Source organism: Plecotus auritus (assembly GCF_963455305.1).
Source record: "Plecotus auritus genome assembly, chromosome: 10".
Classification (NCBI taxonomy): Eukaryota; Metazoa; Chordata; class Mammalia; order Chiroptera; family Vespertilionidae; genus Plecotus; species Plecotus auritus.
In genome coordinates, this window is record NC_137785.1 from 46,372,280 (window position 1) to 46,399,766 (window position 27,487).

Consider the following 27,487-nt stretch of genomic DNA (forward strand, 5'->3'; position numbering starts at 1 on the left):
AATTTTAAACTAGTTTAAAGCTTTAAATTCAGAAAAGATATTCAGGGACATTTTAGAACCCAGTGGATATAAAGTGAAACCAGGTCATCTCACCAATTTCATTACTAAAACGTTCACAATTAAATCCACAGTATCTGTTAGAAAATGTCTGGCAACACATGAACAGTGAGCAGGGCTGATAAATTTCTTTGCCATGTTTAATGTTTTCTGGCCCTCAACTAGGGAAAGCAGCAAACTGCACTGTAAAACTAAGGAGAAAGATTGATATACAAGGCTAATGGTACATAGGTTAACACATACAAGAAAAATATCTGAAATTCTACTATAGTACCAATACCCTCATTTAAATAACAACCTTTCGCTTCACTGTTCTTTTGAAACAAAAAGAATTTACTGAAAACAATGTTCTGATGGACTTTAAGTACCACTTGAAAAGGTGAGAGGTATATTAGACAAGAAACCTCTAATGAGTAGGACAAATAAAACTTCAGTCTGTAATTTTTTTCCTTTTTTTAAACAAACCACACTTAGCAGTCTATAGCCCAACTAAAAGAAAAACAAAGTTGGGCAATCTAATTTTTTAAAGCATTCATATTAATTTATTACTAATCAAGACTTTTTTCTGTTAGCTTGTCTTTCAATTTTTTATTCTAATTCGATCAAAATTTGAACAAGCTTTATATAATCTGATTATACAATTATAAAGTGTATGATTTGAGAGCTGAGTAAAAATAAGTTTCATAAACTTTTAAACATTAATTTCCACATTATAAATTAATATAAAAATGTCATTATATAAATGTTACATTCAAATCTTCCATTACTTTCAACTGAATTTAAAATAACTATAAAGCCACATGTTTTCAAATGTAGGGAAAAGGTTACAGTAATGTGTTAGAAACAGAAAAGAGATTGAGTGCTTGAGTCTTTTTTCAGATTATACAAAGTAAAATATTTTTTTTAAAGCAAATTAAAAAAATAAATTTTAAGTATAATTTAAGAAATGTAATTTTCCATCCATGGCTTGGTATTTAACCTTCTTAGGTGCAGTCAACAAAAGAGCTTTAAACTCATTTCCATAATTGAACACAAGGTCCATTCTAGGAGATGGAACTAATAGATGTGCCAATGTGAAATTTTAAGAAATAATAATTATATCAATAAAATTATATTGAAAAATTTTAAAGTACATATTTTTAAACCTCCTAAAACAAAGCCTCAAATCACACTCTTTTTGACATAAACTTTACCAGCACTGTTCATGTTGGCCAGATTATACCCTAGTTTTCTTTAATAAAGTAAAATGAAATGCATACCAGCAGCAACTACAGCTGGAGGAGGCGAGCCTGCCTCACCACCACTTGTTTGACTCATTGATGCTACAGTTGTTTCTCTAGATGGAGGTAACTGTAACTCCTTTGGGAGAAGATCATAGACAGATTCTGTAGGGGAGGGAGAAAAAATTTTGAAAAGAGTGTAAGTCAACCTAATACCTGAGCACAAATATGTCTTTCACACATGAGAACTGTATTATTTACATAGAAACACACAAACTCCATAAAATGACTGTTGTAAAAATTACTGGCAAATATTTTTATTTTATTATATAATATTATTGAACAGAAGAATAAATTTTCCATTAGTTCTACCCCCTGTTTTCTTTTTGGCTTTATCCTTTATGCTAAAGATGGTCTTGAGAAAAGTTATGAAATTTTAAAGCTGCATAAAACTAGAGAGAATAGAAAGTCAAATAACCCAAGATGTTCCAATATCTCTTTGTATAATAATGAGTATACCTACCATCTTTCATATATTGAGATAGCTATATTAGATAGTATATTAGTTTTAAGATGCCTTCTCCAATTGACCATTAGTCTAGTGCTGCTCTTTTACATAGCACCTTTTAGCAAATATTTTAATTTGCTATCATAATACATTTTTCCTTCCTAATGAAGCTAAAAAAAATGCATGTCATGGCTCAAGGAAATACTTCTCACTCTGAGAAAATCCCCAACTCTAGAAAGGTACAAATATAGAATACTCTTAAATCAGAAAGCAGTATTGCCTATATTAGATTATGATTACTTTTATATCCAAGATTAAAGAATATTCTTTCATTTTTTTCTTTTTTATTAATCCTCACCTGAGGATATTTTCCCATTGATTTTTAGAGAGAGTGGAAGGGAGGGGGAGACACAGAAAGAGAGAAACATCAATGTGAGAGAGACATATCAATTGGTTGCCTCCCTCACACGCCCTGGGCCAGGGATGGAGCCTGCAACAGAGGTATGTGCTCTTGCCCGGAATCAAAACCAGGACCTTTCAGTCCATGGGCCAATGCTCTTCCACTGAGCCAAACATATTTTTTAAAAAAGATGTTTTTACTGATTTTATTTTTTAATCTTTACTATTGAAATTATTACATATGTCCTCCCCGTCCCCATTTACTTCTTCTAACCCACCCCCACCCCGTTTTTATTGATTTTAGAGAGAGAGGAAGGGGGAGAAAGAGAGAGGAAAATCGATGAGAGAGAACCATAAGCTGCCTCTTGCACACCCCCTACTGGGGATCGAGTCAGCAACCTGGGCATGTGCCCTAATTGGGAATCAAACCAGTAACCTCTAGGTGCATAGGATGATGCTCAACTGAGCCACACAGGCCAGGCAAGAATATTACTTCTTTACAATGTATTTTATAATACTCTAATTATTCATAAAATTAAATTTATATCTACTGTTTAATAAGTTATTTTATAATTATTATTATATCGTTTTGGGACAGAAAGATTTCTCAACGTATCTTCTAAAGCAGTGGTTCTCAACCTTTCTAATGCCGCAACCCTTTAATACAGTTCCTCATGTTGTGGTGACCCCCAACCATAAAATTTTTTTCGTTGCTACTTCATAACTGTAATTTTGCTACTGTTAATGAATCGTAATGTAAATATCTGTGTTTTCCGATGGTCTTAGGTGACCCTGCTAGCGGTTCTCAACCTGTGGGTCACGACCCACAGGTTGAGAACCACTGCTGTAGAGCCTAAGACCATCGGAAAACACAGATATTTACATTACGATTCATTAACAGTAGCAAAATTAGTTATGAAGTAGCAACGAAAATCATTTTATGGTTGGGGGTCAACACAACATGAGGAACTGTATTAAAGGGTTGCGGCATTAGAAAGGTTGAGAACCACTGCTCTAAAGAATCAATGTTAGAAGAACCTCAAAAAACCAATTAGAATCATATGCCCAGTTTCCAAAGAACCAAGGCACAGAGGTTAAGGGACTTACATAATATTCCATGAAACTCAACATTCCAACAATTCAAAAAGGTTATTTATTATTTATATGAGTGATTAAAATACCACAGGTAACCATATAAGACATTTTAGCCTTGGTAACAAACAATACTTTTCGTTAACTGATTAGTGAATTCATAAATACTTTGATCCTGCCAGTTAACCATTAAAGTATGTATGTTAACTTTTATGTGGATAGGGATAAGGAAGAATGTTGTGAAAGAAGCTAAAATTGGAAGTTATACTATTAAATGATCCTCACTACAGTAGAGAATCAATTTAGCCCTGGCCGTTGACTTGGTTGAAGCATCGTCCCATAAACCAAAAAGGTTGAGTGTTCTATTCCTGATCAGAGCACATACCTAGTTTGCAGGTTCCATCCCTTGTTGGGGTATGTATAGAATGCAACCGATTGATATCTCTTTCTCTTTCTCTCCCTCTCTTTCTCTGTCAAATTAATAAAAACATATTCTTTAAAAAGGATTTAAAAAAGAATCAATTTAAAAGTTTCTTTTGAAAAACTCTATTACCTAACTTGTAATTTACATCTTGAAAGCATTTGGCAAATGCAACATCTACCTAACTATAATATGCTCTAACTCAAAAGTTTCAGCTTGTTAAAATGTTGCTAAAAGCCTTAAGTAAATTATTTCTATCTTTCAAATAATATAGGCATCACCTCACACCTGTCAGAATGGCTGCCATCAACAAATCACCCAACGACAAGTGCTGGCGAGGATGTGGAGTATGTAATCCTATTTATCTTCTATCTTCAATAGATATAAAAGGCTAATATGCTAAGTGTCCATCTGACCAGTAGCTTTGACGCACACTGATCACCAGGGGGCAGACACTCAATGCAGGAGCTGCTGTGACGTGCACTGGCCATTTACAGAGAAACGGCACCACGGACCTGGCGCCCACAAAGCAACACTCGGCTTCCCCCAAGTGGGACACAGGCCCTACCACCAACCCAGAGCAACACCCCACCAAATCATGGCCGACGCTGCTGAGACCCCAAGGCACAAAATGCAGCCCACAGCCCAGCCCAACCCAAAACAGTGGCTCTGGGTGCCAGGCAATGACGTCACGTAGCAACACCCATCTTCCTCTCCCTAGCGACTAGCCTCCTTGGAGTTTCTTCAGCCCAGGAACACGACTTGCTTTATAGCATGATGGAAACATTTTACACTTTAACTAAATGTCTGAAGTGTTTTCCTGTGCCTCATCTCATTTGATACTCACAGAAGTCCTGGAGTAGGTACATAGGAGACTCAGTGGAATACTATTTTCTTTTCATTAGTCAGAAAATGGAGATTTAGAAAGCTTAGAAACTTGACCCAACTGAAGAGAAGTAAGAAATGGTGGACTGTGAAAATGACGTCAGGTTTTCTAACTGCGCAGAATGTAGTCAAACACTGCTGCAGTTAAATATTTTACCCTTTATTCTCCCTGCGTGATCTACAATAATAATCTGTTTCGTGCTGATATTTACTGCGGTGTTGCTGACAATTATCTGAAAGAGAAGTTAGGGTGTTTCACCGGGCTGGAAAAAGTTTAGCTAAATCAGAAAGCAGGTCTAATTAAGCAATTTTATTCTATCTATCTATCTATATATAAACAGGTAATATGCAAATTAGCTGGGCATCACCACCGGCTCAGGAGGAGGCTGCTTCACGACCGCGCAGGAGGAGCTGAGCACGCAGATGGGCGGGAGGGGACTGCGCACGCAGATGGACAGTTGGGTCAAGTTTCTAAGCTTTCTAAATCTCCATTTTCTGACTAATGAAAAGAAAATAGTATTCCACCGAGTCTCCTATGTACCTACTCCAGGACTTCTGTGAGTATCAAATGAGATGAGGCACAGGAAAACACTTCAGACATTTAGTTAAAGTGTAAAATGTTTCCACCATGCTTCCCTCCGGCACCCAGGACCTGGGCTGCTTAGCTCTGGCTGCCACCGCCACCCTCAGCCCAGCCTGCACCCTCTCCAATCTGGGACCCCTCGAGGGATGTCCAACTGCCCGGTAGAATCAGGTCTAAACGGGCAGTCGGACATCCCTCTCACAATCCAGGACTGCTGGCTCCCAACTGCTCACCTGCCTACCTTCCTGATTGCCCCTAACTGCTTCTGCCTGCCAGTCTGATCACCCCCTAGGGCCTAACCACTCCCCTGCCAGCCTGATTGATGCCTAAATGCTCCTCCCTGCCAGCTTGTTTGCCCCTAACTGCCCTCCCCTGCAGGCCTGGTCACCCTTAACTGCCCTTCCCTGCAGGCTTGATCGCCCCCAACTGCCCTCCCTTGCAGGCCTGGTCCCTCCCAACTGCCCTCCCCTGCTGGCCTGATCGCCCACAACTGCCCTCCCTTGCAGACCTGGTCCCTCCCAACTGCCCTCCCCTGCTGGCCATCTTGCGGCAGCCATCTTGTGTCCACATGGGGGCAGCCATCTTGTGTGTTGGAGTGATGGTCAATTAGCATATTACTCTTTTATTAGATAGGATACACACTGAATGGCCAGATTATTATGCGTTCAGAGATCATAATAATCTGGCCACTCAGTGTATATAAAAGGTTAAGTTGACTCGCACATGTGCAAAACATACAAAGCTCTCGCTGGCACCAATCACATGGGTGTGTTTCGATCTATCATTGTCAATCATGAATTTGGTTGACACTTCTATTATAAAGGGTGAACAGCGATATTAAAATATTTCTTCTAATTAATTTCCTTTCAATGTGCACAAATTTGTGCAACAGGCCACTAGTATTATTTGAAAGATAGAAATGCCATGTCCTCAAATATTGATTGTAATACAGTTATTTTTCTCAAACCATGTTGAAAACAAGAGTTCTTACAGATAAAAGAGAAACACACTGGAATCATTTTTTCCAAACAAACAAAAAGGAAATTTGAAAATGAAAATTAGCTTAGATGAAAAGAGAATGCATTTATGTCAAGGGGAAAAAAAGGTATTCAGTAATAACCCCATCACTAATAGTGCTTCACTGGTTGGCACTATTTCTCTAATTATTAAAATAAATCAATCAAATCAAAACAAACCTTTGTGGACTGAAACACTCTACCATTCCTAAAGAAGAGTATAAAGTTAAGTCTACATTAGAGGTATAAAAGCAATGCTAATCAGAATAACTGGGAAGCAAATGCAGAACTCAACCATTCCCATAGGCTGCCCCCCAAAACAAAGAAAGTAATATGAGCGACAAGTAGAAGGTGTAGAAAGCATGGATTCATTTATTCATCGAAGGTATTTTCTGATTAACTGACTCAAGTATTTGGAAATTTAAAGTCAGTTGTTTTATCTTATCTATCCAAAGGAAAGCAGCAGTTAATATAATCACTACCATCACAGGTTCTGACTTTAGACAGAACTGGGTTGGACCTGCTACTTTAAACAACCTCTCTACAACTTTAAATCCTCATTTAAATTCTTCTTTTACTCCATTATCTCGAAGATATTCCCTCTAAGCTGTAACTGTGTAACTGGATCACATACAACGGCCTTACTCTTAAATCTGCTTCACATTAAGACACAAGATTAAAGGATGTTAAGCTATTAATACTATTGTCATTTAGTCTTAAATTCAATGCAAAATTAAACACAGTCTCCAATAGCCAATGAAAAAAACTCCTGAACAAGTAATCATAAATAGACATGGACATAGCTTCTATTTGTGAAAAGTGATATTATGAAGAAGGTCAAGCTGCAAACAAATCTAATTAGCTTTTCAAGGATCAGAAAAATTCTACAGCCATAGTTATCCCAAATTTATTAAAATGTCTGATAAAGTTCTTATGAAGAACTGTAGACTTAATAAAACAGACTCCAAGCAATAGCACCCAAAATGTATGGCTTCAACCTGGAGGAAGGTGGTTACTATATATTGACAACTTGAACAAAAGTATAGAATTTGCAAATGACACAGGCTCTAGTATGTCGTAATTATCATGGATTATGAAAGGTTAGAATATTAGCCCAAAGAAATGAAGTGATGCCCTAGCCCAGTGGTCGGCAAACGGCGGCTCACGAGCCACATGCGGCTCTTTGGCCCCTTGAGTGTGGCTCTTCCACAAAATACCACGGCCTGGGCGAGTCTATTTTGAAGAAGTGGCGTTAGAAGAAGTTTAAGTTTAAAAAATTTGGCTCTCAAAAGAAATTTCAATCGTTGTACTGTTGATATTTGGCTCTGTTGACTAATGAGTTTGCCGACCAATGCCCTAGCCGGTTTGGCTCAGTAGATAAAACATCGGCCTGCGGACTTAAGGTTCCTGGGTTCGATTCCAGTCAAGGGCACATACCCAGGTTGTGGGCTCGATCTCCAGTGGGCAGCGTGCAGGAGGCAATCGATCAATGATTCTCTCTCATTGTTGATGTTTCCATTTCTCTCTCCCTCTCGCTTCCTCTCTGAAATCAATGAAAATATTTTTTAAAAAATGAAAAGGGAGCTCACTGTAAGAGAGAATATATTTGCCAATGATGCATCTGATAAGGGGTTAATTTCCAAAATATATAAGGAACTCATACAACTTAACAGAAGGAAGACAAACAATCCAATTTAAAAAAATGGGCAAAGGACCTAAATAGACACTTCTCCAAAGTGGACATATAGATGGCCAAGACACATACAAAAAAAATGTTCGAAGTCACTGATCAGAGAGATGCAAATTAAAACGACAATGAGGTATCACCTCCTATCTGTCAGAATGGCTACCATCAACAAATCAACAAATGACAAGTGCTGGCAAGGATGTCTGGCGAGGATGTGGAGAAAAGAGAACCCAAGTACTCTGCTAGTGGGAATGCAGACTGGTACAGCCACTATGGAAAACAGTATGGAGTTTCCTCAAAAAAAAAAAAAAAAGGAACTGTCATTTGACCTAGTGATCCCACTTCTAGGAATATATTCTAAGAATCCCAAAACACCAATCAGAAAGAATGTATGCACCCATATGTTTATAGCTGTTCAATTTACAATAGCTAAGATCTGGAAACAGCCCAAGTGTCCATTAGTACATGAGTGTGTAAAAAAGCTGTGGTACCTCTACATCATGGAATACTATGCAGCAGTAGAAAAGAAGGATCTCTTACCCTTTGAGACAGCATGGAGGGGCCTGGAGAGTATTATGCTAAGTAAATAAGCCAGTCAGAGAAAGACAAGTGTCATATGTGGAATCTAATGAACAAAATAAACTGATGAACAAAATAAATCCAGAGACACAGAAGCAAGGAAAAGACTGATGAATCTCAGAGAGAATGGGGTGGGTGGAGAGAGATCAACCAAAGAACTTATATGCATAACCCATGGAAACAGAAAATAGTGTGGTGAAGGCCTGGGGGAGGGGGAAAGGCAGGGTAGAGGGGGACAATGGGGAAAAAGGAGGATATCTGTAATACTTTCAACAATAAAATAATTTTTTAAAAATTTAGAAATTATTACACTTTTGTTTTCTAAGGAATTCTGTCATCTGTTTGCCAGGACTGGTTAACTATTGTCTTATATATTTTTTCTATTAATGTTGCTAATAATTTGTGCGATAATAATGTTCAATTAACTTAATGGTTCATTATGAATTTTAGTTGACCAAAATCCCAATACAACTGCTTAAGTATGCATATAGTAGAATTAGGGCAAGTGTGCTATAATAAACAACTCTTACTAACAAAAATTATTAACATAAGTGTATGATAAAATAAATTAGGCAAAAAGGGGGAATAGCCAGAAGGAAGATGGTGACTGGCAAGAAGGTAGGGAGGGAGAGTGTGTGAGAGAGTGAGGAAGCAATAGAGGAGTATGTGGACGTGTGTGGTGTGTGTGTGAGAGAGCTAGGGACAGTTAGATCCTGCAGGTCTTCCAAGGGGCTGCCAAACCGGGCAGACTTAAACGGCAAAACCCCGCTGCCACCACAAACACTCCGGGGAAGACACAGCCGGTGCAGAGACCATGCCATCTTGAAGAACAGAACTGCTTGAGACTAGGATCCTAGCCTTGCCACTACCCAATCTGGTCTCAGTCTTAAACTGGGACCCTACAGCCACTAGGGTAAAAGACCTGTGACCACAGCTGCAGACCCACGGACACCAAGACCCCAGGCACCCCAGCTGCAGATTTCTGTGAGTCACAGAGCCAATCCCTCTCCCCGCTGGCCCGCAGCAGTGGCATAGGAACTGCCAGACCCTCTCCGCACAAACAGGCACCCTGCCCTCACACAGCAGCAGTAGCTCTACCTGAATTTGAACCTGGGTGCGCGGACATGGGAAGTTTGTTTCCCGCAACCAGACCCCACGCCCACACAAGGAAGGCTGCGCTGAATTTGAGCCTGGGCGTGCAATGTTGGGGAGTTTGTTTCCCATGACCAGAACCCACGCCCACACAGAGAGGCTGTGCTGAATTTGAGCCTGAGTGTGCGAACTCGGGGAGTTTGTTTCCTGTGACCAGACCCCACACCCATATAGGGAGTTTGTTTCCCGCGACAAGACCCCACGCCAGCACAGGGCGGCAGTACCACTTGACTTTGATTCAGGGCAAGTGCACACGGAAGGCTATTTTCCACAGGGCAGGAGTGGACCTCCTGCCAAGACAGTGAGACTGTGCAACCTGGTCCCCCAAGCAGACCAGGGACCCTGATTCTCCGCGCAAGAGGCAGCACTGAGCACCAGTGACTTGACTCCATTTCTCATCGCGTGCGCCTGGGATCCCTGATTCCAGTACATTCACACTAAGAGCCAGTGACTCCAATTCTTGGCACATGTGCACACAGACCCTGATTCTCGGCACGAGGGCACACCAAGCACCAGAGACTCTGATACTTGATTCTCAGTGCAGGCACAGGGGGTCTCTGACTCGACACGTGCTGGGGGACTCTGATTTTCGGCACACACCAGCGGGGTCTCTTTTTCAGTGCGGCGCAGGTGGGGTCCCTGATTCTAGGTGCGCACACGAGGCCACAATAAGCGCCGGTGACTCTGATCCTGGGCGAGTGTGGCTCCCACCACTCCATGGTAGCCACATGTCTTGGTGTTGGAGCTCTTCAGCGACACTTGGGGGGTGCGAAACTCCCACTGCACACAGCCCAGGCCCCTTCAACTTGACATTTGAACCTTCTGGTGATAGTTAGAATGGGGAGACAACAAAACAACCCCAGAGGAAAGAAAAGGAGGAATCGCCATGAAAGGAAGTAAGTGAAACCGAGGCATGCAACATGACAGAAAAAGAATTCAGAGTAATGGTCGTACAGTTCATACACTGGATGGACGAGAAAAAACAACCTATGCAAAAATCAGGAAGAAATAAAAAGTGATATAGCTACAATAAAAAATACCATGAAAGGTTTCAACAGTAGACTAGAAGATGCAGAGGACCAAATTAGTGAGTTAGAAGATAAGGTACAGAAACAAGCCCAATCTGAACAGCAACTGGAGAAAAAATTAGAAAACAGGAGGAGAGCCTAAGGGAGCTTTGGGACACCGCAAAACGAAGTAACATACATATAACAGGGCTGCAAGAAGGAAAAGAAGAGAAGCAAGAATTAGAAAATCTATTTGAAGAAATAATGACAGACAACTTCCCTGATATGGGGAAGAAAAAAAGTTACACAAGTACAGAGAGTCCCAAGCAAGATGAATCTCAAAAGGCCCACACCAAGACACGTCATAATTACAATGGCAAATGTTAACGACAAAGAGAGAATCTTAAAGACTGCAAAAGAGAGACAGAGAGTTACCTACAAAGGATTCCCCATCAGAATATCAAGTGATTTCTCAACAAAAACACATCAAGCTAGAAGGGAATGGAAGGAGGTATACAAAGTGATGCAAAGCAAAGGACTGAATCCAAGAATACTCTATCCAGCAAGAATATCAATCAAAATTGAAGGGGAAATCAGGAGCTTCGCAGACCAAAAAAGGCTAAGGGAGTTTATCACTACCAAGCCAGCAATGCAAGAAATGCTAAAGGGAATGCTGTAAAAAGGAAAAATAGAAAGGGAGGAAGGAAAACAGGCATAATACAGAAATGGCTACAAATAAGTACCTATCCTATCTAATAAAAGAGTAATATGCAAATTGACCATCACTCCAACACACAAGATGTCTGCCCCCATGTGGACACAAGATGGCCGCCACAAGATGGCCAGCAGGGGAGGGCAGTTGGGAGGGACCAGGCCTGCAAGGGAGGGCAGTTGGGGGAGATCAAGCCTGCAGGGGTGGGCAGTTAGGGGTGACCAGACCGGCAGAGGAGGGAAGTTGGGGCGACCAGGCCTACAGGGGAGGGCTATTGGGAGGGACCCAGGTCTGCAGGGGAGAGCAGTTGGGGGGGACCAGGCCTGCAGGGGAGGGCAGTTAGGGGCAAACAGGATTGGCAGGGGAGCAGTTAGGCATCAATCAGGCTGGCAGGGGAGTGGTTAGGGGGTGATCAGGCTGACAGGCAGAAGCGGTTAGGGGCAATCAGAAAGGCAGGCAGGCGAGCAGTTGGAAGCCAGCAGTCCTGGATTGTGAGAGGGATGTCCGACTGCCCATTTAGGATCGGGCCTAAACGTCAGCTGGACATCCCTTGAGGGGTCCCAGATTGGAGAGGGTGCAGGTTGGGCTGAGGGACACCCCGCCCCATGCACGAATTTCGTGCACTGGGCCTCTAGTCAATAACAACATTAAACGTAAATGGATTAAATGCTCCAATCAAAAGACATAGAGTGAATGAATGGATAAGAAAACATGATTATATATATGCTGTCTATATGAGACCCACCTCAGAACAAGGGACTCACACAGACTGAAAGTGAAGGGATGGAAAAATATCTATCAGGCAAATGGAAATGAAAAAAAAAAAAAAAAAAAAAGCTAGGGTAGCAATACTTATATCTGACAAAATAGACCTCAAGGTAAAGACCATAACAAGAGACAAGAAAGGCCACTGCATAATTCTAAAGGGATTGATGCAACAAGAGGATATAATTCTGGTAAACAGTTATTCACCCAATGCAGTAGCACCCAAATATATAAAAAAAACTTCTGGAAGATATCAGGAGTGAGACTGACAGCAACACAATCATAATAGGAGACTTTAATACCCCATTAACATCACTGGATAAATCCTCTAGACCAGGGGTGGGCAAACTTTTTGACTCGAGGGCCACAATGGGTTCTTAAACTGGACCGGAGGGCCGGAACAAAAGCATGGATGGAGTGTTTGTGTGAACTAATATAAATTCAAAGTAAAGGAGCAGAGGGGAGAGCAAGAGAACCGGATAGAACAGCCAGATCCGGCCCGCGGGCCGTAGTTTGCCCAAGGCTGCTCTAGACAAAAAATTAGCAAACAAACATCAATCCTAAATGACTCAGTAGATCAGATGGACTTAATCGACATCTTTAGAACATTTCACCCCAAAACTACAGAATATACATTCTTCTCAAGTGCACATGGGACATTTTCAAAGAAAGACCACATATTGGGACACAGACAAAGTCTCTCCAAATTCAAGAGGATTGAAATCATATCAAGCATCTTCTGAGATCACAATGTCATAAAATTAAAAATCAACTACAGTATAAACAATCACAAAAATTCAAACACTTGGAGGCTGAATAGCATACTATTAAACAATCAGTGGGTTACCAAAGAGATCAAAGAAGAAATAAGACACATCCTGGAAACAAATGACAATGAAAACACAACAATCCAAAATCTTTGGGACACAATGAAAGCAGTCCTGAGAGGGAAGTTCATAGCATTAGAGGCCTACCTCAAAAAACAAGAAAAACTGTTAATAAACCATCTAACTATGCAACTTGAAGAATTAGAAAGAGAGCAACAAGAAAAGCCCAGAGTGAGCAGAAGGAAGGAAATAATAAAGATCAGAGCAGAAATAAATGATGTAGAGACCAAAAAAATACAAAAGATCAATGAAACCAAGAGTTGGTTCTTTGAAAGGATAAACAAGATTGATGAACCTCTAGCCAGGCTCACCAAAAAGCCAAGAGAAAGGACCCAAATAAACAAAATCAGAAATGAAAGAGGTGAAATAACAACAGACCCCACAGAAATACAAAGAATCGTAAAAAATATCTAGCAGCAACTCTACTCCAACAAACTGGTCAACCCAGAAGAAATGGACATATTCCTAAAAGAATACGACCTTCCAAAACTCAACCAGGAGGAATAAAATAATCTGAATAGGCCGATAACTACGGAGAAAATTAAAGCAGTAATCAAAAAACTTCCAACAAACAAAGCCCTGGACCAAACGGCTTCGCAGGGGGGAGTTTTATAAAACATTCAAAGAAGAAATAAAACCTATCTTCCTCAGACTATTCCAAAAAATTCAAGAGGAAGAAGTACTTCCAAGCTCTTTCTACGAAGCCAACATTACCCTAATCCCAAAACCAGATAAAGACAATACAAAGAAAGGGAATTATAGGCCAATATCCCTCATGAATATACCACGTTTCCCCGAAAATAAGACATCCTCCGAAAATAAGACCTACTTACAGGTTTCCTTCTGAGTGAAATATAAGGCATCCCCCGAAAATAAGGCCCCCAGGCTCTGTCTCAGAATGAAAATTAATTTACCGTAAACTGGTCACTAGGGCCGCCCCAACTGGCGTCTAGCAACCAGTGACGTTATGCAGAGTCCTGACGTCACTGCTGTGTGGAGGCGGAGCGGAGGTCTGAGTGAGCGGTGAGCGTGGGGCGGGAGAGAGGAGGAGACTTTCGCAGATGCGTGTAGAAGAACAGGAGGATTAGAGCGGACGGGACGCGGCGAAGGTGGTGAGTGCTGGTCTGTCTCTGGTGACACTACCTGATGCTCGCGGCCGCCTTCATGATGACTGAAGGTTCTCAGTCAGTGGCAGACCCTGCTCCAGCCCAGATCCAGGCCCCAGCAAGCCCAGTGACAGTCCCAAGGCAGGCCCCAGGGGGTAAATGTCTGATAAAGGGGTAGGGGGGATGTCTGGTGAAGGTGTTCAGTGGCACAGGGGTGGGGGGAGAGGGATCACTTAAAATGACACAGGAGGATCAGAGGGGGCAATCAAAATGACACAGGAGGATCAAAAGGGGTTACTAAAATGGTAATCCCCCCTCTGATTCTCCTATGCCATTTTGATTCCCTCCTCTGATCCCCCCTGTGTCATTTTGAGTGATCCCCCTCCCCCCACCTTGATACCCCAATTCCTTTTTTTTTACCCCTAGAAATGAGCGCAAAAAGAAAAAGCTACTCCGTGGAGTACAAGAAAGGAATCGTGGAAGACTCTTGGGGCCAAAATCTTACTGCTTTCTGCAAAGAGAAGATGTTGAGTATCCGATTGGTCCAAAAATGGCGAGCAGAGTACGGTAACCTCATTGAACAAGTGGACAAGGGAAATGCTAAAAAGCGCAAGTGTGGATCAGGTCGGCAACCGTTATTTTCCGAGCTGGAAGACCTGATCTGTGAATGGGTTGTTGACAGGAGAGCAAAGGCTTTGGTTGTGAATAGGGCTCAGATTCAAGAATTTGCCCTTGCAATGGCACCACAGTTTGACATAGCCCTCGAAGACTTCAAAGCATCACAACACTGGCTGGATAATTTCCTTCAGCGAAGTGAACTGTCTTTAAGAGGATCTACAACATTGTTTAGGTTGGAAGATACTCAAGTTATTAAGCGAACACTTGCATTCAAGTCCTTTATTGATGATGCTGACTTCTCTAAATACAATCTTTCCAACATGATTGCTATGGATGAAACTGCAGTGTTTATGGGCCAATCATCTCAAACAACAATTGAACAGCGGGGTGCCTCCTTGGCGTACATTCCCTCCACTGCTTACGAAAGTGCACGTGTTTCCTGTATTTTGGCAATTCGTCTGGATGGCACTAAAATCCCACCTTTAATCATTTCTAAGGGCAAGAAGGAAAAGATTGAACGTGTTTTGGGCGTTTTTATTCTTGAAACTGAAAAAGCCTGGGCCACACAAGCAGTTATAAGGAAGTGGGTCGATTTAATGCTGCCGCTTGTTATGCGAGGGAGTTAAAGAGGTCTGCTAGTCTGGGATGCAGCCAGCACTCACCGCGCTAAAGACATGAAGACATTTCTTCACGAAAGAAAAATAGATTAGATAATGATTCCCGCAGGAATGACGGCCTATCTCCAGACTCTTGATATTGCAATAAACAAGCCACTCAAAGACAATTTGCGCATGGAAATTAATAACTACATTGAAAATAGAATGGAGAGAAATCAGCGTGGTAACTTTGTGAAACCTGAACTGCAAGAAGTTGTGACTTGGGTGAAGAATTCATGGGAGAAAATCACTGACAGTTGCATTGCAAATGCACTGCGAGCAGGCTACCTTGACAAGAAGTACTCATTTAAAGACAGTGCTATTGCTAAACATGAGAGATTTGGTCCACTGATTCTGAAAGAAATGGAGTCACAAGAAATTCACCAGGAAATTCAGGAATTGGATTGTTATGATGATGTTCCAGAAGATGATGACATGATTGTCATTGAATAAATGAGTAAATTCTTGATACTGTAGGATTCACAGTTTGTCTGGTTTGTGTTGACAACTACCGTACTACCGTACCGTATACAGGTAATAAATTTCCTTTATTTTCATTTAACGATAAATGTGTACCGTATTCTTCTTCATGGAAAAATAAGACATCCCCTGAAAATAAGACCTAGCGTGTCTTTGGGGGCAAAAATTAATCTAAGACACTGTCTTATTTTCGGGGAAACACAGTAGATGCCAAAATCCTCAACAAAATTCTAGCAAATCGAATCTAGCATTACATTAGAAAGATCATACACCATGATCAAATGGGATTTATTCCGGGGATGCAAGGATGGTACAATATCTGCAAATCAATAAATGTGATACACCATATAAACAAACTGAGAGATAAAAACCACATAATCATATCCACTGATACAGAAAAAGCATTTGACAAAATCCAACACCCTTTTTTTTTTTTTTAATATATTTTATTGATTTTTTTACAGAGAGGAAGAAAGAGGGATAGATAGTCAGAAACATCGATGAGAGAGAAACATCGATCAGCTGCTTCCTGCACACCTCCTACTGGGGATGTGCCCGCAACCAAGTTACATGCCCTTGACCGGAATCGAACCCGGGACCTTTCAGTCCGCAGGCTGACGCTCTATCCACTGAGCCAAACCGGTTTTGGCGCAACACCCTTTCTTGATAAAACCCTCAGCAAGGTGGGAATAGAAGGATCATACCTCAACATAATAAAAGCCATATATGACAAACCCACAGTCAACATCATACTCAACGGGCAAAAACTAAAACCATTTCCACTAAGAACAGGAACAAGACAGGGATGACCACTCTCACCACTCCTGTTCGACATAGTACTGGAAGTACTAGCCATTGCGATCAGACAAGAAGAAGAAATAAAAGGCATCCATATTGGAAAAGAAGAAATTAAACTGTCCTTATTCACAGATGACATGATATTATACATAGAAAACCCCAAAGACTCCATCAAAAAACTACTAGACTTAATAAATGAATTTGGCAATGTAGCAGGATACAAAATTAACACCCAGAAGTCTATGGCTTTTCCATACACCAATAATGAACTCACAGAAAGAGAAATTAAAAAAGCAATCCCATTTACCATTGCAACAAAAATATTAAGATACCTAGGAATACACTTAACCAAAGAGATAAAGAACCTGTACTCAGAAAATTTCAGAACACTGAAAAAAGAGATAGAGGAAGACATGAACAAATGGAAGACTATACCATGTTCATGGATTGGTAGAATCAACATCATTAAAATGTCCATACTACCCAAAGCAATCTATAGATTCAATGCAATCCCCATTAAAATACCAACAGCATACTTCAAAGACCTAGAATAATATCTCCAAAAATTCATCTGGAATTAAAAAAAGACCCCGAATAGCTGCAGCAATCTTGAGAAAGAAGAACAATGTTGGAGGGATCACAATACCATATATCAAGCTATACTACAAAGCCATTGTTCTCAAAACTGCCTGGTACTGGCACAAGAACAGAAATATAGACCAGTGGAACAGAACAGAGAACCCAGAAATCAACACAAGCCATTATGCTCAATTAATATTTGACAAAGGAGGTAAGACCATACAATGGAATCAAGACAGTCTCTTCAATAAATGGTGTTGGGAAAACTGGACAGATATTTGCAAAAAAAAAATGAAACTAGACCACCAACTTACATCATACACAAAAACAAACTCAAAATGGTAAAGGACTTAAACATAAGATGGGAAACCATAAAAATCTTAGAAGAAGCCATAGGCAGCAAAATAGCAGACATTTGTCGTAGCAATATATTTAATGATACAGCTCCTATGGCAATGAAAACTAAGGAGAAAATAAACAAATGGGACTACATCAAAATAAAAAGCTTCTGCCCAGAAAAAGAAACCATCAGCAAAACAATAAGAAAGCCCACTGCATGGGAGAACATATTTACCAATGTTATCTCCAATAAGGGTTTAATCTCCAACATTTACAGGGAACTCATACAACAAAAGGAAGATAAACAACCCAATCAAAAAATGGGCAAAGGACCTAAATAGACACTTTTTGAAAAGAGGACATTCAGAAAGCCGAGAGACTTATGAAAACATGCTCAAAGTCACTAATCATCCGAGAGATGCAAATCAAAACAACAATGAGGTACTACCTCACACCTATCAGAATGGCTATCATCAACAAATCAACAAATGACAAGTGCTGGAGAGGATGCGAAGAAAAAGGGACCCTCCTTCACTCCTGGTGGGAATGCAGACTGGTGCAGCCACTGTGAAAAACAGTATGGCGTTTCCTCAAAAATTAAAAATGTAATTTTCATTTGACCCAGTAATACCACTTCTAGGAATATATCCCAAGAAAACAGAAACACCAATCAGAAAGGATATATGCACCCCTATGGTCATAGCAGCACAATTTACAATAGCTAGGAGTTGGAAACAGCCTAAATGCCCATCAGCAGATGGGTGGATTAGAAAACTGTGGTATATCTACACAATGGAATACTACGCTGCTATAAAAAAGAAGGAATTCTTACCATTTGCAACAGCATGGATGAAACTGGAGAGCATTATGATAAATGAAATAAGCCAGTCAGTGAAAGAAAAATTCCACATGATCTCACTCATTTATGGATAATAAAAAACATTATAAACTGATGAACAAAAATAGATACAGAGGCAGAGAAGCATTGAACAGACTGTCAAACTACAGAGGGAAGGCTGGGGAGGGCTGTGGGGCGGGGGGGAGGTAAGAGATCAACTGAAGGACTTGTATGCATGCATATAAGCATAACCAATAGATGCAAGACACTGGGAGGGGGGTGAGGGCATGTGCCAGTGGGTAAGGAAAGGCTGGGGGAAGGTCAATTGGGAAAAAAAAGGAGACATATGTACTACTATTTGAAATACTTTAAGCAATTAAAAAAAAGCAATGAAAAAATAAATTAATTAAATAAAATAAAGAAAGGGGGTGGGATACTCAGAAGAACATGAATTTGTCTAATGTTGGTGCAATAGTTCAGAGCCCAGGGCAATTAGGGGGAAGCAAGAAATGGAGGAATGAAACTATTTTCAGATATTGAAAGCAAACTTAATACTTCCCAATGTTGGGTGGGAAGGTGAACAATGTAAAAATGGGCTGACTGGTTGGCTTGTTTGGTCATAAGTAAGCTCGAATTGATTCATTTATGTCACTGATAATTTCTGGGTCAATTTGGTCCTTTTATTCGTCAACACTATTTATGAGGGGGTGAGTCTCACTATGCTGCATCAAGCTCAAAGTTAACAGAACTTAGAGGGCACAAGGCAGCGAAAGAGAAGGAAAAAATTGGTAACTTAATAGTACAGATCCCCCCCTTCTCATTTGGGAACTTTGTTCCCTAATTGCTGGTCACCCAATTCCCATTCTCTACTGCTTCAGTCTACATATTGTTCAGATCCAGGAAAAGATAAAAAGACTTCAAACCCCCATGCCATGTTCCTTCACTTTCCCCCAGAAGAGTCAGGGAGATAAAATAAAGAAAACATTGAAGAAAAAAAAAAGCATGCTTTTCATGTTCTCATAAAAGTAACAATGTTAATAAATATAATTACAGCTGCCATTTATTAAGCATTTGGGGGCAAGAGGCAGGCACTTATGCAAAGCTCATTATATTCATATTCTGACTAATTTCAAGATAATTTTGTGAGGTAGATTTTACCAATAAAGAATTTGAGGTTGGAATAATAGTAAAAAATGAAAAACACATGCGATAAAACAAGAGAAGGTAATGATAAACATAAAGTTTAGGATAGTGGTTTCCTTTGATGGGGAGACATGGAGATAGGACAGAGAAGTAGAAATAAGTTGGCCTGACAATGGTTTTAGGAATATTCTTTTCACTAAAATGTATAATCTAGCCTGGCTGGCATGGCTCAGTGATTGAGCATCGACCTATGAACCAGGAGATCATGGTTTGATTCCTGGTCAGGGCACATGCCTGGGGTTGCAGGCTGAATCCCCAGTGGGGATTGTGCAGGAGGCAGCCAATCAATGATTCTCTCTCAGTATTGATTCTGACTCTCTCTTCCTCTCCCTTCCTCTCTGAAATCAATAAAAATATTTGGAGAAAAAACACCATATAATCAAATCAATAAATACAATAAAAATTAAAGTTATATGTGGATAGTACATAACCTTACAGAGTTACTATAAGGCTTAAATAAAATGATGTTAAAAAGAACTCTATAAATCATATTCCCCCCTCCACACTCATCATTGTTGACCTGACAGTATTCAATGTTTAAAAGTAAAGACCAAAATTGTGAGAGAGCCCATTTACTTTATGACTTCTCAGAAGATTATTTTATTTATTTTCAGGTAACAAAATAAATAAAAGTTGTACACAACTAATACTACAGACTTAACTCCATGTGGAGATGAACAATAAAAAGGGGGGGAGGGGCTCTGTAAATACGATGTTTCTGTTCATTGTCAAGCAAGTAGCTAAATGGAAATATTGTGGTATAAAGATGATACTTTGTGTTGTTAATGCTTAAAATTTTAACAGAATTAATGCTCAGCATAGATGTTATTCAAATAATGAATGCTCCCTGATATAATATGCAAACACTATAATACTAAAAAATCCATTTATGAATGTTTGTATCTTATTTTTAAAATGGGATTTAGTTTTTTTGTTGTTTTTTTTTTACTACTTTAAATGCAAAGCTACTTTAGCACACAAGAGTTAAAAAAACAAAAAACAAAAAACTTTCAAAGAGTCCTTGCAAATGGTTTGGGAACTAATTGCCTTACTCTTGCATCTCTTATTAACTCAATAAGCTGGTGAATCCAAAGGCTATGGTTTCACATTAGACATTCTAAAACAAAATGTCTGGCACCTCCACTGTGCCAGCATAGTTCTGCACTGAAGAGAGGCAGCATTCACTCTGTTAAAAACACTTCAGGCTTGACAGTCATCATACTTGGCATCTCCACTGGAAAAAATGTACTGGCTGCAGGTCTACTGGATATTTGGTTTCTAAAAGGTTATGAAGTCCAAGAATAACTGGTAGGTGATACTCTGTTTTAACAAAATTTTCTAAGTTTAAGTCAATTTATTCGTTTGCTATCATATACCGTATTTACTTAATCATATCACTTCCTGAATGTATTTTTTAATGTATTCTTCCTGAATGTATTCTTTAAAAATATATTTTATTGATTTTTTACAGAGAGGAAGGGAGAGAGAGAGTTAGAAACATCGATGAGAGAGAAACATCGATCAGCTGCTTCCTGCACACCTCCTACTGGGGATGTGCCCACAACCAAGGTACATGCCCTTGACCGGAATCAAACCTGGGACCTTTCAGTCCACAGTCCGACGCTCTGTCCACTGAGCCAAACCGGGTAGGGCTGAATGTATTTTTTTATTGTTTTCCTAAAACAATCTAGTATCCTAAGGTAATTACAAATAATATACAGCAGCATAAATTGCATCAAGTTGGGAAATAAGAAAACTAACTTAGTTCCACAATCATTTTAATATATACATCACATATTTTTTCTTTTTTTAAATATATTTTTATTTATTTCAGAGAGGACAGGGAGAGGGAGAGATAGAAAAATCAATGAGAGAGAAACATCTATTGGCTGCCTCCTGCAGGCCTTGCACTGGGGAGCCAGCCCGCAACGTGTCCCACTTGGGGGAAGTTGAGTGTTGCTTTGTGGGTGCCAGGTTCATGGTGCCCTTTCTCTGTAAATGGCCAGTGTGCATCACTGTAGCTCCTGCATTGAGCGTCTGCCCCCTGGTGGTCAGTGCACATCATAGCAACTGGTTGGACGGTTGGACACTTAACATATTAGCTTTCTATATATATAGATACCCTATTTCCCCATGTCCCACCTTTCAACTTCTATGCCATCATCACCTAAACCAGTGGTCGGCAAACTCATTAGTCAACAGAGCCAAATATCAACAGTATAACGATTGAAATTTCTTTTGAGAGCCAAATTTTTTAAACTTAAACTTCTTCTAACGCCACTTCTTCAAAATAGACTCGCCCAGGCCGTGGTATTTTGTGGAAGAGCCACACTCAAGGGGTCAAAGAGCCGCATGTGGCTCGCGAGCCGCACTTTGCCGACCACTGACCTAAACCACCATTTTCTTAATGAACAAAAATTACTTTTTATGTTTTAGCATCTTCATTTTCAGTGATTTTTTAAGTTATTTTCTATAAAATTTATTCTTTTAATATTTATGTAACATGGATTTTTTTCCCTCCTTCAATATTGAGGAAATCAGCAAGTCTCACTTTGTCTTTTCTACTCTACACAAGGATTATTAACAATAAACAGAAGAAATTGCAAACCTCATAAAATAATTGTTTATAGAGATCATAAGTGGCAATAAACAAATGACTAAGTTCATTATTATGCACCTTAATTTTAAGAAAGTGGTAATCAAGAAGGACTAACATATGTAGTTTTTTTCTTGAATGAAGATGCCTGGGATTCCATCACTGACCTACTGAATAAGGGTTTACATTAAACAAAATCATAGAATACATATTTTTATAAAGCTCCACAGCTGATTCTGGCTAAAAGCTATTACTTTAAAGCATGAAATTCAGCCTCAAATGTACTGGCCTGAGTTTATTACCTCTTTTTTATTATTAGTTAACTATTTTTCCCTGAACAGTAGGAAAAAATATAGCAACAAAGAACTAAACCATCCTCTGCAGATTACATACAGTTTTAAACCTTGAAGACAGAAAAAAACAATTTTATTTATAAAGCAAAAGGAGGAAATGCGTTCTCGCTGGGTGGATCAGTTGGTTGGATCATCATCTCATACAACAAAAACAAAACAAACTGGTTGCGGGTTCGATAACCCATGGGGCGAGTATGGGATGTTTCTCTCTCTCAGGCTCTCCCCATCCCTCTCTCACTCTCTCTCTAAAATAAATAAACATATCCTTGGGTGAGGCTAAAAATAAAAAAATAATAATAAAAGAGGAAATGAATGTTGTTTATCTTCCCTGACTAAAATGACAATTGCTATTTCACATGGCAATAGATAATTCGGGATATTTGACAACTAGATTTGATATATGTAGACTTGAATAATACATAAAATAATGAAACAAATTAGCACAGTTATTATTTTGAGCCTCAGAGAAATGATCTAGGATTATCTCTTTGGGCAAAATCGATTATCAATGGGTAAAATTTATACCCACACTTGGCATATGGTAGTCCCTCCAGATCATCCACATTTCTTTTTCTTTTTTTTTTTTAATATATTTTATTGATATTTCACAGAGAGGAAGGGAGAGGGATAGAGAGCTGGAAACATCGATGAGAGAGAAACATCGAACAGGCATGTGCTCTGACCGGGAATCGAACTGTGAACTCCTGGTTCATAGGTCAACGCTCAATCACTGAGCCATGCCCGCCAGGCTTTCCTCAAGTCTTTTACCCATTTTTAAAAGTGGGTTGCCTTTTTTACAAAAAATTATTTGTAGGGATTCATTATATATTCCAAATGTAAATCCTATGTCAAATATACATATTATAAATGTCTTCTTCCATATGTGGCTCACCTTTCTACCCCTTAATGGTATCTGTAATAAACAGGAATTCTTAAGTTTAATGAAGTTTAATCTAAGAATCTTTTAATTTATGGTTAGTGATGTCTGTGTCATTAAAGAAATCTTTGCATGTACCAACACATAAAGATATTTTACCATGTTTTCTTCTAGAAGTCTTTTTGCTTTATCATCTTTCATATTTATATCTATGATCCATATGAAATTGGTTTTGTTATAATGAAGCTGAAGTCAAAATTCATTTCTTGTCATATGAATATCCAACTGATCTAGCAAGGAATGTTTGTTTTCACTCCAAAAATATGGCTCAGAGACATTCACTTTTGGAAAAATGGAGTAGGTGTACTTTTCCCTACTCCTCCCACTAAGTTCAGCTGAAAACCTTGGCCATTACATACATTTTAAAAACACATACACATAAGAAGACTGGAAGGTAGGGAAAAGAAGGTAGGCCAGCTGGGGTGTTGGGACCCTGGAACAATACAATACTGAGTTCCCTGGATTTTCTTTTTGCCTCCTATTTCCTAGACGAGGTATCAGAGAGGCAATAATCTGAAAAATGCTCATGGATGCAAACGAATAAAAAACAACCACCACCACCACAACTCATTACTAGATTTGTTGTGATTTACTGATTTTTCTCATTATGTGAGAAAATTCTCATAAATTTCTGCCTCTTTCCATGACTGATGATTTTTGATTGGATGCAGACATTGAGAATTTTACCTTGTTGTGTGCTGGTATTTTCATATGCCTATAAAAATTCTTGAGTTTTGTTTTGGCATATGGTTAAGTTACTTGGAAGTAGTTTAATCTTTGTGGTTCTTGCTTTTTAAAGCTTTGTTAGGTATGACTCAAGGCATGTTTAATCCGGGGTTAATTTTTCCTTACTACTGAGGCAAGAACTTTCTTAACACTACCCAATACCCCCGAATCACGAGGTTTTCTACTCTGGCTGGTGCAAACAGGCATCATACCCAGTCCTCTGAAACTTCCCTCCAATCCTTTCAGGTAGTTTTTTTCTCAGTCTTGCATTTTCCTGTATGCATGATCACCATTCAACTGAATTCTCAAAGGAGATCCTCAGCAGATCTCCACAGTTCTCTGTATATACTTCCATCTTTCCCTGTACTCTTAGACCCTAAGAACTTCAGCTATCTTGGCTTCCCTACATGCCTCACTCTACCTCCACAACTCAGGGAGACCACTGGGCTCTACTTGGATTCCACATTTCTGCATCACAGCCTGTAAATGTTCTCCAGGGAGTAAGACAGGACACTTGTAGGGCTCGTCGCATTTGTTTCTTTTTTCCTCAGGTATCTTTGTCCCTCACTGCCTAATGTTAAATGTAAAGATAACCATTGTTTCATATATTTTATCTGGCTTTTAAAATGTTTTAGACAGGAGGGTAAATCTATCCCGTTACTCTATCTTGGCTAAAAGCAGAAGTTATGCTATTGTAACTTTAACCCATGTCAATAGGTTCTATGCTCAGAGAGGATGAAGAACTAATATCACCATGTTCTTCTGCACAATCTTCAATAGATTTGAAGATTTTCCAGGTTACTTAATTAGTCAATAAATATTTTATGTGCCCTATGTAAAAGATACTCATTTAAGTCTTTTGAGGTTTAAAAAATGAGTCTTAATCTTGTAAATTACCAAAAATAATGTGTATACAAAGACACATACAAGTGTACCCTTTGTACTCTAGGCACAAAGGAAGATGCACTAGAAAACTAAAAACACAATAGTCCATCCACACTCTGGCTGGTGTGGCTCATGCACCAAAAGGTTGCCAGTTCAATTGCCAGTCAGGGCACATGTCCAGGTTGCGGGCTCAATCCCCAGTAGTAGACATGTAGGAGGGCAGCCGATGGATGTTTCTCTCTCACATTTATGTTTCTCTCTAAAATCAATAAAAATATATTTTTAAAGAAGACAATAGTCTATGCCCTCAAAGAAGTGAAAATCTAGTTAGAATAAGGGAATATATATTAAACCTTTTGAGAGTAAGAATAGTTTATACATTACTGATAATGATTATAATTAAAGACCAGAGACAGAAGCTAAGGTCTTGACTAATCAATAAAAGAGTCTTTGAATCTTTTGAGTCAGATCTAGTAATATAACCAGTATAAACCTATCAAACACCAGTCTATAGCTATAAGCAATTATTATAAACTCAGATATCTTATAAAACCTAGTTTGACTATCTTTTGTTGCAGCCAAGAGGGCAAACTAGGCTATTAAATTGTATATGTATGTGGCCGTAGAGCTATAAAAAAAAAACCAGAGCACTAATTAAGTATTTGTTGAATATTTGTGTGCCTATTTTATGATCCTGCAGCCTTATCCCTCTCCATTCTCTTTCCCTCCACACTCTCAAGACATGATGACTTCCTTCAGCCATGTATTTACTCTCTTACCTTTATTTCTTTGGAAATCTAATGGTTTTTACCTGAAACACTGACCTTCTTCCCACAGCCCCTTTCAATTGTTACTTCTTTCCAAGAAACACTTCCTGACCACTCCAGTCTTAGTTAGTTATCCCTCTTATGTATTTCTATTTCCTCTACCAGAATACTTGTCACACACTGTTCCATAATTGCCAGTTTATCTATCTGTATTTCCTATTAGACTACACACATCATGAAGGCAGTGGCTGTGTCAGTCTCATTCACTGTGTCTTCTCAGCCGTAGCACAGTGCCTAGCACAAACAGGCATTCGCTTGATGAATGCATGAATGAGCAAGAAAACAGAACTGTGGAAATACATAGATTGCTGAACGGTCGTATAAAGAATGAAGAGGCAGAAAGTCAAACAGAATGAGAAAAGAAGCCAGGAAAGAAGCTAGAGAAGAGTCAGAGAAGAATACAGTGTCAAAAAAAGAAGTCTTGGGAGTGGACTGCCAAAAATGAAAATGCCTCGTTTAGTTCAAATAAGGAAAAACTTGAAAGAATGGATTTGATGTGGCAAAAGGTATTTCTTGATACTTTTGCCAAAGAAGTATCAAGGGAGTGATGAAGACAGAGCCAGAGGCACAAAGTTGAAGACCAAACAGAAGTGTGAAAGTAAATGCATTGTAAGCAGAAATATAGGCTACTATTTTACAAAGTCCATCCAAAGAGAAGGAAACAGATACTTAAGGAGACAGGACCAATAAAAAAATCATTTTATTTTATTGTGTGGAAGAAGAAATTGTGTATACTTGACAGGATAAGGAAAATATCCAGTAATGAAAAAAAAAGTTGAAGATCCAAGAGAGAACATAAGAATAGATTTAATTAAGAAAACACCATCAAATTTGGCAACTGTGAAATCACAACTGAACTTCCTAGAGAATGCTTGCATGCTAAAAAAGGGTTAAAGGCCATTAAGAGGCAGGTAAGAAACTCTTCTATACATAATAATGTTTAAAAGGTCAATTATATCATACAGAAGAATTAAGGAATTAAGACTGGGATAAAAGTTATAATACTAGAAAGTACCAATATTATTATTAAACAAAAGTACATGAATTCTCATTTGGCTTGATCAGATAGTCAAAATCAGGATATACTATATATAGCAGATGATTTCAAATATTACTGTGATCTTTTTGCATGAAGGAGGGTAAGGGAGTAAGGAGAGAACCACAGGTTCCTTAGAAATGTCTACAATCACTATACAAACGGAATGATCCTTGTGTCAGGATACCAGTATTGTTTACAATAAGAGGTAGGTAGCATGTCATAATAAAAGAACAAAGGGAGTGAGAACTGGGCTTTCATTTTAGTTCTATCACTAATTTTCTGTTTGACTTTGGGCTAATTACTTACCACACTAAGCCCTCCTTGGTTGTATCATTTATAACATGGCAGTATTACCTATCTACCTTGGAGAGTTGTGTTGTGAGTGCTAGCAATAAAAATACAATACACCTAGAATGCACTGTGCAGCATACTGTAGGCATACACTATGATTATTATGCTGATGATTAATTCATTCAAAAGCCAAAGATACAAAATTAATTAAGACAAAAATGGTTGCTGTTCTTAATGAGTGTTTCT

At 39.2% G+C, this 27,487-nt stretch overlaps 1 protein-coding gene across 6 annotated transcripts in view; it reads right to left on the minus strand.

Moving 5' to 3' along the window:
- The window catches only part of NFAT5 (nuclear factor of activated T cells 5), a 105,550-nt gene that overhangs the window by 56,365 nt on the left and 21,698 nt on the right, over positions 1-27,487 (minus strand). For all 6 annotated transcript variants that reach the window (XM_080645823.1, XM_080645822.1, XM_080645825.1 and 3 more), the window contains one exon: positions 1,317-1,442. Coding sequence is in view for 4 of the 6 variants with exons in the window: in XM_080645825.1 (XP_080501951.1) it covers positions 1,317-1,442 (126 nt within the window). In the remaining 2 variants the exon portion in view is untranslated. The remainder of the gene's footprint in view (positions 1-1,316; positions 1,443-27,487) is intronic.